The 12,188-nt window shown below is 45.2% G+C and overlaps 1 protein-coding gene across 17 annotated transcripts in view; it reads right to left on the bottom strand.

Annotated features, from left to right (window-relative positions):
• LOC137539170 (uncharacterized) overlaps positions 1-12,188 on the bottom strand; it is an 892,710-nt gene that overhangs the window by 418,597 nt on the left and 461,925 nt on the right. For 7 of the 17 annotated variants that reach the window (XR_011024952.1, XR_011024951.1, XR_011024953.1 and 4 more), the window contains one exon: positions 9,074-9,150. The exons of 4 other annotated variants lie outside the window; for them this stretch is intronic. Coding sequence is in view for 2 of the 13 variants with exons in the window: in XM_068261675.1 (XP_068117776.1) it covers positions 9,074-9,150 (77 nt within the window). In the remaining 11 variants the exon portion in view is untranslated. Of the gene's footprint in view, positions 1-3,204; positions 3,368-9,073; positions 9,151-12,188 lie in introns of all 17 variants that reach the window. 6 more of the 17 variants (XR_011024949.1, XR_011024942.1, XR_011024944.1 and 3 more) reach the window with 1 other exon arrangement.

Below are 12,188 nucleotides of genomic sequence, written 5' to 3'. Positions count from 1 at the left end.
CCACCCCATTTCATCCACCAAGCATAAATGGTCACAGTTCCTCCCCTGTATCAGCCAATCATGAGGCAGCCAGATACAACAGAAAGATGAATTTCTCCACTGCAGTCACCCATCACCCATCCTTGTTACAGTGACTTTTCCATAGGCTGGTTTCTGTAATCTGCCCCAGGGATGAGCAGAAACTATGCCAGTGCCAATTTACGCATCGTAGTTCGCATCTACGCATCGTAGTTTGTAGGTGAAGTTTCAAAGCTACGCTTACGAATTTACGCGTAGCGAAGTACCGCTACGCGTAGCTTACGCGCACTATGCATAGTTAACATGTGTAAGTGAACTACGAATGCGTTACTCGCGTCTAATTTTCCGCGTGCGATTGTATGCTTACAAATTTACGAAATGGAAAGGGGAATGTACGCATAGAAGTGTTCCCGGTATTAGCGTTTCTAGCGTAATTAATGCGTACATTTTCTGCATGCAGGCATAAGCATCCGCATACACTACGCTTCTTAACGCGTAGTCTACGAAATGCATATAAAGCGAATATTTGATTTCAAAGCCGTAGTTTGGCGAAGCGTAATTGCGTAAAACTACGCGTATTTCCAGTGTAGCGAAGTTGGCTGACTGCGACCATCCCTGATCTGCCCACAGTTCGACTTTCAAAATAAAATGAAAAAAAAAAAAACAGTCTGAAAACAAAAACGAATGCAAATACGGGCAGATTTTTATTTTATTTTCTTTAATCCTTGAGCTTGATTAGTCAAGCCAATGGAAAATTCTAGAATCCGTCTACAATTACTTCAACTGTCATCGCCTGGCAATTGTAATTGGCAAGATTTGTACAAGACGCAGCGTAATAACTGAATATATTAAATAAAAAAAAAAAGGAGGAGGATGAAAAAAAAATCTTGATTACCAGGAGAACATTGCTGGTGCCAGAGAATTATTAACACCACAATTATATCTGCATCCTTAGGATACGCTGTTAGCCCTTCCATGCATTAGCGAGCTTTCCCTAACGAAGAAAAAATTAAAGTACAGCAAATTTCATCTCTCCCATTGTACCCAATATCATTAAAAATTCATAAAACTTCCCCGCGACATGACAAGTGTTTGGTTTAAACGAGGAGCAGAACAAAGCAGAATCCGTGTTTTCTTTTGTATCTTCCTCCTGGAAGATTTTATTATTATTATTATGTTTTTGTCCTTGTCTCTTCTTCCACCTTCTCCTCCCCCCCCACCCCCCCCCCCCCCCCACCCCCCAGTAACCACCATAGAAATAAAAAGAAAGCAAGAAGGGCGAAAGAGGGAGAGTTCCTTTGTCCAGCTGAAATATGTAACCATTAGAGACTGACAGCTTGACACGTTGTGACCTGTCAGAACATTAATCTCGGCGATGTTTTATTTTTACGGAGGAGCCAAAAACCGTAGGAGAAATAGGCCTCTCGTTTCTGGGGTTGGAGGCAGATCAAACGATGCTGGCATGACCACTTACACAAGCTTTTTGATTTACAATGGAGCTGTCAGAAGCTGATTAGACTTTGTGTGTATGTGTGTGCAAAAAAAGAATCTATACAGGTCCCTCGGATACACGATGCAGATCCCCTTTACCCGGGTGAGTACGGATGAGCCCTGGGATGGGTTTTGGTGGTCACGTTCCATAGGCATGGTCAGGTGAGTCAACAGTGGCACCCATGTGGCCAGTGAGCCTTTCATTAGATCATAAACGGCAAACGCTAGGCCCACAGAGCCATCAAATTCTGCCCCCAAGTGGTTTTGTGGTGAGTACGGATGAGCCCTGGGATGGGTTTTGGTGGTCACGTTCCATAGGCATGGTCAGGTGAGTCAACAGTGGCACCCATGTGGTCAGTGAGCCTTTTGCTAGATCATAAACGGCAAACGCTAGGCCCACAGAGCCATCAAATTCTACCCCCAAGTGGTTTCCCCACTTTGCATTATGTTTGGCCCACTCTAGATCACCAGGGTAGCTATATTGTAGGTAGATGCGTAGATCACCAGGGAAGCCATAAGGGGGAGGGAGTGGGAAAGCACTAGATACCAGGGAACTGTATAGGCGCAGATTCGGAAAGAAGACGGCACTCCAACTAAACTTGTGTTTAAACTATAAGGTAGCAACACACAGCATGTTTCGGCGTCTCCCCCTTCTTCAGGTTCCTAAATGGTGTGGGCTTTGGGGGGGAAGGGGGGAGTGTGCATTTACTTACCTACAGGTGGCTGCTCCCCAGCCGCTGTGGTGCATGCTGGGAGCGGTCGTTCATCAATGTGAATACATCTCCCGGTGCGATTTATGAACCTACCTTAAGGGGCGTTTTTTTTTATATAATTGTTAAATTTGGTGCTCGGGTGCCTTAAAGGGCTGAAAATCAAAATTTTAAGCCTGAACCATGTTTAACATCGCACTCTAGGAACGTACCGTACACACGCTCAACAAAAGTCTTTTAAATGCACAATTATCAAACAACTTTTGTTGTTGAAACAAACCCAAAAAGTGGTTTTCTATTGTTCTAAGAACTGATAAGACACAGCTCAAGTCAATCCAACAGTTGGATTGACTTGAGCTGCGTCTTATCAGTTGTTTGAACAATAGCAAACAACTCTTTTGGTTTGTTTCAACAACAAAAGTTGTTTGATAATTGTGCATTTAGAAGACTTTTGTTGTGTGTAAGAGCCTTTACATTACCAGTACTTTTAATCACTATCCTATTACCATAAATGTTTGCACAGTCATGCAGAAGTTTTATGACCCTCTAATTAGTTTTCAGGCAAAGCACTGGTTTATTAACCCTTGCTATGAAAAAGAAGTGAACACAGACAAGTTCTCAGTAGGATTGCTGCTATACGCTCACATGTTTATCTCATCTCGCCACATGTCACTTCATATACACTTTAAAAAATGGCAAACTCCTCCATCCAGCATCCGTCTGATCACACAAACACAAAACACTCTGTTCACAAAACGGATTAAAGGGCCCTTTAAACATGCATCATGTGGTTCTTGGTTGATGTAAACCGATTTTCTATAGCATTCATAGCTAAAGAGGTAATGGCTCCCGGAACTATCAGGACTGAATATATTTACCATTAGTGTGATATAGTGGGGATTATATTTTCCAGTACACATTTGATTTCCTGCCCCGTAATCCCCGAGAAAAATGCAGCCAGCTGTGACTTATAAGTCTCCCTTACCTTAAAATGGCAGATGATGTAGAACAACAGGCTGCACAGCAAAAATCGGAATGTCAAATACTTCTTACCACTGCGTGTGTGAGCGTTATTAACATATCACTTGCAAAAGTCCATTTATTCTTCACGTGAGGGGACAGGTCCTCTTTTATACAGACTACATCCACTTGCCAAAACAAAAGAGTAATTATTACTAGGGGCTGACTGTGTATGTCAGTGCTATAAACATGTGTGTACATGTAATTCAGAACTGGGATAATTTCAAGAAGAACTGTAGTGAAAATCACACAATGAATAAAATTGCTTATATTTTACAATATTCATTTATAGCTTATTTAGTCAGTGTTTGCCCATTTTAAAATCTTTCCCCTTTCTGATTTACATTCTGACATTCATCACTGGTGGGACATCTTTAGTTCTTCCAGGTGATCTGTACAGAATGTTCGTTACTGAGAGTTCTATGCACAGAGGGAGATACTGGTTGCTTGGCAGCTGGAAAAAGTCTTTATTTCCCACAGTAAAGGTGCCCATACACTCGTCAGATTGGCAGCAGACAGATAAGAAATGCATCTGATGATCTATCTGATGCGTTTTTAGAACATTTTTTACCAGGATAGAATTCCAATAGATTTCAGTTTGAAATCTGTTGAAATTCGATCTGATGGCATTTTTTTGCCATCAGATTTCCATTAAGGCCAATGCAAACTGATAAGCAATCTCATCAGATCGACCTAAATTTTCCACCCTGCTAGTTCGATGGAAATCCATCGAAATCGATCGAAATCGGCCGTCGATCGGTCGATTGGCCAACCGATTTGCGATCGATCGATCGATCGATCGCGATCGATCGGTCGGCCAGAAAATCGGCTGAGTGTATGGGCTGCTTAAGGCTCACAGACAGGAAACTGCCAGGACCATGGTCATGACATCACAGGGGTTTCACCACAATATCAGCTAAACAGACCCCTGATGATCTATTTGGATCCTTAGAAAGTGCACAATTATGTCCTACAGGTTCATTTTACAGAGGACCTAGTTAAAGGTGCCCATACACTCGTCAGATTGGCAGCAGACAGATAAGAAATGCATCTGATGATCTATCTGATGCGTTTTTAGAACATTTTTTACCAGGATAGAATTCCAACAGATTTCAGTTTGAAATCTGTTGAAATTCGATCTGATGGCATTTTTTTGCCATCAGATTTCCATTAAGGCCAATGCAAACTGATAAGCAATCTCATCAGATCGACCTAAATTTTCCACCCTGCTAGTTCGATGGAAATCCATCGAAATCGATCGAAATCGGCCGTCGATCGGTCGATCGGCCAACCGATTTGCGATCGATCGATCGATCGATCGACCGCGATCGATCGATCGTCCAGAAAATCGGCTGAGTGTATGGGCTGCTTAAAGCATACCTCAGGCGAGATTAAAAAAGTTAGATACCCACCTCTCTGGAGGGTCTAAAGCAGGCATGGGCAAACTCGGCCCTCCAGCTGTTACGGAACTACAAGTCCCACAATGCATTTGCCTTTATGAGTCATGACTGTGGCTGTCAGACTCCTGCAATGCATTGTGGGACTTGTACTGTAGTTCCTTAACAGCTGGAGGGCCAAGTTTGCCCATGCCTGGTCTAGAGGCTTCTGCAATCTTTCTATGCATTCCAGCGCTGGGACCCTTTTTAAAATATTTGACATTAATGTTGATTATTGCTCTCGGCCGCGCTCTGCTCTGTGTAGAAATATGGCCGCACTGCGCTGTTGCAAATAATGGCCGCGTCCGCGCAGAAGCTCTGTGCACGAGTGTCTCTGTCCTACTGCAGAGGTGCATGCACTACTGGTGCCAGAGCAGTGCGGTCAGAACCATACACAGAGGGGAGCACAGCTGTGAAGAAGAAGAGGGTCCCAGCCACCAGCAGAGGGGAGGTGGAGGATCGGGGAAGCCTCTGAGCATCCAGATGCTTTCTTCAACAGTGGTATCTAACTTTTTTTCAGGCTTCAGGTTTACTTTGAGGCCAGTTTTACATCTGAGGCAACCATTGTGGGCGATGACCACTGCAGCTGTGCGGCTCTGGCTGCCAGCGTCCTTGTGTGCGCTCCCAGCGCCGAGAGTGTCCTGCACAGGCGCAGCATGAGAAAATATCATACTGTGTCTGCGCAGGACGCTCCTGGCAGTGGGAGCGCACACAAGGACGCTGGCAGCCAGAGCCGCACAGCTGCAGTGGTCATCGCCCACAATCATCATTTTGTGATCTTCCTGTTCTCTTTACCTCTTTCATATGGTGCATACCTCCCAACTTTTTGAGATGAGAAAGAGGGAGATTTAAGCCCCGCCCCTGATCACTCCCCTGGCACACCCCTAGTCACGCATACCATAAAGAGTTCATTAGAAAAATATGTTGTTTTATAATTCAAATCACACTGGTCTTTTCTATACAGGTTAATTTTCCTTCGTATTAATAATTGAAAATAATATATATATTTAAAAGATAGGAAAAAAGTTTAGAGCCAATTAAATACATTTTTCAGTAGAAAAATGCATATATTTACATAGAAAGAGGGACAAAGTCCTGAAAGAGGGACAAATGAGGAGGACAGAGGGGCAGGGCTCCCAAAGAGGGACTGTCACTACAAAAGAGGGTCTGTTGGGAGCTATAATGGTGGTTGTGGGCGATGGCCGCTGCTGCGCCGCTTCCTTGTTCGCGCTCCCGGCGCCGGGACCATCCTGAATAGGCACAGTATGAGGTTTTCTCATGCTGCGCCTGTGCAGGACACTCTTGGTGCCGGGAGTGCAAACGAGGATGCGCACGGCCAGGGCCACACAGGTCAATGGCTGTCGATTTTCAAGTCGGAGATACCAAAACTGCACCGTGGCGGGGGACCAGAGGATCGTTCTGTCACGGCGCGGGCACAGGACGGCTGCAGGGGGCTGGCAGAAGCCACAAGTAAGTGGCTTTTTTTTAAAATGATCTTCAGGTTCCCTTTAAAGAGAAACTCTGACCAAGAATTGAACTTTATCCCAATCAGTAACTGATACCCCTTTTACATGAGAAATCTATTCCTTTTCACAAACAGACCATCAGGGGGCGCTGTATGACTGATAATGTGGTGAAACACCTCCCACAAGAAACTGAGGATCGTAGTATTCCTGGCAGTTTCCTGTCTGTGAACCTTATTGCATTGTGGGAAATAGCTGTTTACAGCTGTTTCCAACTGCCAAAAAAGCATGCAGCAGTTACATCACCTGCCAACAGTAGGGATGCTCAAAAAATTCAGCGGAATTCCGTTTTCCGCAATTCCGACCGTAATTTGGTGGTTCCCTTCCGTCGCACCGGAACGGAATTGCTATAGCGGTATTGCGGAATTTCCGCAGAACGATGTGGATTTCCGCGGAGTGCAAACTTTTTTGTGAGCCAATCACAAAGAAGCCCCTAGAACAAGATTAAAGTGACAAAAAACAGATTTCCCACATGGAAATAGGATTATTTCAGCAGGAATTACAGTCTTAACAAAAACCAATCAATCCTATGTTAGCAACCTATCCCAACCATTTTGTATAGCTTCCATAGCCTACGCGACACCTCCTGCAGCGCCGAAAACCACCGCCATGGAACCACCGCCAGGTCCCAAAGCTTACGCGACACCTCCTGCGGCACCGAAAACCACTGCCATGAAACCACCGCCAGGTCCCAGAGATTACGCGACACCTCCTGCGGCGGCAAAAAGACAGCCATGGAACCACCGCCAGGTCCCAGAGCTTACGCGACACCTCCTGCGGCGGCAAAAAGACCGCCATGGAACCACCGCCAGGTCCCAGAGCTTATGCGACACCTCCTGCGGCGGCAAAAAGACCGCCATGGAACCACCGCCAGGTCCCAGAGCTTACACGACACCTCCTGCGGCGGCAAAAAGACCGCCATGGAACCACCGCCAGGTCCTACGCGACACCTCCTGCAGCGCCAAAAAGACCGACATGGAACCACCGCCAGGTCCCAGAGCTTACGCAACACCTCCTGCGGTGCTAAAATGACCGCCATGGGACCACCGATAGGTCCCATGGCTTAAAGGGACACCTCCTGCGTCGCCAAAATGACCGCCATGGGACCACCAATAGGTCCCATGGCTTAAAGGGACACCTGCTGCTGCAAAAAAAAAAAAAAAATCAAAAATGAAAAAAAAAAAAATTACCGGGGGAACAGCCACTAGGTCCCATGGGCTACCATTTGGCATTAAAGAGGTTTCATTTGTGATCACTTTAATGTTTTTCCGCTGGAATGCGGAATTCTGTGGAATTTAGCGCTGGCGGAATTCCGGTGGAACGGAATTTCCCCTTTCCGATCATCCCTAGCCAACAGTAAAAATGTCCCCATGTAATAAATGTCAGACTGTAAATCAGGGGTTTAAAAGATTTTACAATGGCAAACACTGACTAAATCATTTATACATAATTATTGTAAAAATGAAGCACTTTTTTTATTACATTATTTTCACTGGAGTTCCTCTTTAAGTTCTTGTATGCTGTGTGCACACATACATTTTACTGGTGATATGTGAATCAGGGCCCATGTCTGATGTCTCTCTCTCTACTTTAGTAGCTGCATCTCCCCCATACACATTGTATTACAATAATAAGAGTTATTAGAAACCTCCACGAAACCATTGCTCTTTATTAGTCACAAGGTTACTATGGAAATTCCACAATCACCAAGTGTTCAGTTAAGTAAATTACTTCCGTATTCAACAATGATGCCCCTGGATTCCAGTGGAGCCCAGTTGAGGCTGTATTACGATGGTGGTTGTGTTCTTACTCCCCCCCCCCCCACACTCCCCAACAGTAGAAATTAACAACACATTTGTGCAGATTGCACCAGCAGTTCTGAGTTGTGTTCTGAGCTCTCCCCAGAGTCCGCAAAACTTTAATTAGTCTGACAATTTTCCTGACTTATTGAAAGCCTCTAAAGAAATTCACCACCAGAGGATTCAGAGAGCAGAACTCAGGGGGACGCTGCGACGCCAATTAAGCCATCTTTGTTAATGTTACCAATTTGACTTGATGACACCGGTCATTGTGAGGATAATGCTGCATAGTGAGTTTTCTGATCCTCGGAACTTGTTTTTACACATTATACCGTGAGGAGTGCATTCACTTATATATTAACTGTCACTGAGGATGGTTTTTTGCGATGGGATACCCCTCCTACATCCCACCACAACGCAAAAAATGACAATCATATGACCCTGTGTGCTGACAGAGTCTTATGCATAGCGCTTCCCCCCGCTCAGTGATGTACTCCTGTTAGACAGGAAGTACGTCCCCCGCTCAGTGATGTGCTCACTGTTAGACAGGAAGTACGTCCCCCGCTCAGTGACGTGCTCACTGTTAGACAGGAAGTACGTCCCCCGCTCAGTGACGTGCTCACTGTTAGACAGGAAGTACGTCCCCCGCTCAGTGATGTGCTCACTGTTAGACAGGAAGTACGTCCCCCGTTCAGTGATGTGCTCACTGTTAGACAGGAAGTACATCACCAGGATTCCTGTCAGTCCACGCATGCCTGCCACGACGCACCGTGCTCCATCATTCATACTTACTGTGTTGCCTATTGACTTCCATTACCCCAAGCACTGTGAGTAAGCGTGGTTCTTGCGGTAACGCACTGCAGGCTTTGCATCGGGATTGCGGCAGGATGAACACTTCAGACACGACGCGGTAAGTTTAAAAAGCACCATTCATTTGCATTTCCGTCGCATTACCCTGCGGTAAAACAGGGTAACGTAATGCACACTTGCAATGCACGCGTAAAAGGGGCCTGAAGTGTACCTGAATCAGGGAGAAAAGCTGTGAGTTACCCGGGAATAGACAATTCTACACATACCTTTCCTTTGTGCTTCTGAAGCTATTTCCAGGAGATTCCACAATTATCATTGTCAAGTCTCCCTGATTGTGAGGACTCTATAAAAATTCAAAAAGATTCATGAAAAAAGTGATATAACATAGTTACATAGTTATTTGGGTTGAAAAAAGACATGTCCATCGAGTTCAACCAGAGAACAAAGTACAACACCAGCCTGCTCCCTCACATATCCCTGTTGATCCAGAGGAAGGCGAAAAACCCTTACAAGGCATGGTCCAATTAACCCCAAAAGGAAAAAAATTCCTTCCCAACCCCCAGATGGCAATCAGATAAAATCCCTGGATCAACATCACTGGGCATTACCTAGTAATTGTAGCCATGGATGTCGGCACCAAATGTACTAGCAGGCAGGTAGTGCTTTTGCTTGCCCCCCAATGTGGACTCGTGATTGCAGTCCAATGATTCAAATTATAGATAGACGCAGGAGGGGGATTCCGCTTCCTCAGAGACCACAATGTATCACCACGTTGTGGTCTCTGAAGAAGCAGGATCCCCTGCATAAGGGCTGTTAGGCTGGTATCTCACTTAAGGCTGCTTACACACTAAGACGTTACAGGCGCACGTTAGTGCGCCTGTAACGCTCCCCCAATGCACAGCAATGTAACACAAGTGGGCTGTTCACACAGCCCAAGTTGCGTTACATGTAACGCTGCAAGTTCTCCGGAAAGTGCAGCATGCTACGGCGTTGGAGCGGCTATAGCCGCGTTAGGCTGTTTGCACATGCGCAGTGGGGGGCGGAGAGGAGGCGGGGAGAGCCAGCTACAGTAGCCGCGCACATGGCTACTTAATATTCACTGCACTGGTGGCCGCTGATTGGCCGGCGGGACCACGTGATGCGGAGTGTCTCGCTCCGCATCACGTGGTCCCGCTGGCCAATCAGCGCCACTCTGGGAGACATTATAGGAATCGAGCCGCCTAACGCGGCTCACTCTACCGTCCTCACTTGCAGCACCATACGTTGTGTTAGGTGCACGTTATGCGACCTTAACGTAGCACCTAACGCAACGTCTTGGTGTGCAAGTAGCCTAAAAGTTTGCTGGTATGTTTTGTTGGTGGGTTGGTGCTTCATCTATCTTCTCATTTGAATGAATAAAGATTCAGTCACTCTGTCTGGGTGTTTGACCTTGATTTGACTCTTTTAGTGTAAAGAGACTTCTGTTAGGGGACCTGCACAGGCCGATATAACCCTTCAGTCTCTAGAGTAAGTGTCAAGTGTCTCGTAGATCAGTAGTTCTCAACATTATTACAAAATATACCCCTTTTTGAATGACAGGGTTTACCAAGTACCCCCTAGTACACTCACCATATGTTTAAAATCTACAACCTTTCGATGTATATGCAATAAAAAGTAACTGGCATTTTCATAGCTTTAAATGAGCATTTTATCATTTTCCTGGCATTGGTAGCAGACTTCTATTGTGTGGTATAATTCCCTCCCCCGGCCGCTGTCTCAGACCTCCTTCGTGGGTTTTGCGGAGTAAATCAAGCGAGGTAATAGACAGACAAATTTTCTCCAATCATTTTCGCATTGAAAATGTTATTTTTGATTTTGAGAACATTTATATGTTATGCAGATATAGCTTGTGTTTTCACGGTTTTAACAAAAATGCAAAAGAAACAAGACTTATTTTCTATAGCATTTGTGCTGGAAAATTGAATTTCACATTTTTGCGAAAATGAATGTGAAAAGAATATTGCCATTTCCACTCATCACTGGTAATAGAACCTCAGCTCTCTTCACAAGGGGATTGCGTACAATATTCCACACAAGCATATCAAATCAGGCAATAAATCCCCTGACATGGGTACATCTAAAAAAGGTGCACGAGAGTTTGGGAACCGGATATTACCAATAGTAGAATATTGTTAATTTTGCAGATATTTACTATAACCCTAACTAATCTAATTCTCACACTAACCCTACCCCCTACTTACCTCAAACAATAACCCTATTCCTATTCCCCTCCCCACACACACGCACAGATACACACTCCTGGGTACATAACAGCCGGACCCCAGGCACCCACTAACGACCCTTCTCTGCTCCTCCACTGTGCCCTGATATTTCTTGTTCTCGGATATACTATATAGCCAAGCACCCACGTTAACCTCTCGATGCTCAGCTATGGTAGGATTGGGTGCCGATTTCTGCTATGCAGGCCTGCAGCAGCCAATCGCCGGTGCCCAAATTAAGCTTTTGGCGCTCAGCTGCTGCAGCTGATCATTCACCGGCCACCACAGCCGATCCCTGAAAATCAAACTCTGGAACTGCAAATTACCATTATGGTCTATGCGGGGTCCGTATTACCAGCTGGCCGCCAGCACCCAAATGACCTGCTTAGCCCTAAATGAATCAATTATAGGAAGGAGTAGTGGGGGTCAGAGACCCTAACACGGAGCTTGTGTACAGCAGTTTTCATGTAGTAACTGCAGGATCTAAGAAAACAATGACCTTTCAGAATATGTAGCAGGTCAGGTGATGGGGATTCGCTTCATGAGAGGAGTGGAAGTACCTTAGCCTATAGATATGGGGAGACCAGGAGCACGTTGGTGCAGTATCGTTAGGTGCAAAATAATACAGAATGTAGTGGGCAATAAATACTCAATAAGATGGGTTGTAATCCTACAACCACTGTATGTGCCTGCGGAAATAAAAACTGTTCCCGCTCGTTACCCCGGAACCTTCTGGAACTGGGTGGTCACTCTCTTCTTCTGGTCCTTTCTACTTGAGGGCTAACCTGCAGGTAGCGAGGGATTATCACCTCACAAGGAGGTGTGAACAATAAACGGGGAAGGGTGGGGAGGCATCCAATATATATTTAGTGATGGATGGGACATATATCTATATGAATATATAAAAAAAGGAGGTATCTCACCTCTAAATGACGACTCAAATGTAAGGTAAAAAGGAGTCTTTATTATATACAAGCGGTTATACTGTAGACAACTTCCTCAGGTCAATACAGACAGATAATCTTATCTATGAGCCGTGTGGAGTGTGGGCACCTATGTAAATTGTTTACATAGGCGTAGATAAGATTATCTGTCTGTAATGACCTGAGGAAGTGGGCTGAGA

This window comes from Hyperolius riggenbachi, chromosome 11, assembly GCF_040937935.1.
Source record: "Hyperolius riggenbachi isolate aHypRig1 chromosome 11, aHypRig1.pri, whole genome shotgun sequence".
Taxonomy (NCBI): Eukaryota; Metazoa; Chordata; class Amphibia; order Anura; family Hyperoliidae; genus Hyperolius; species Hyperolius riggenbachi.
This window is presented reverse-complemented; position numbering and strand designations above follow the sequence as displayed.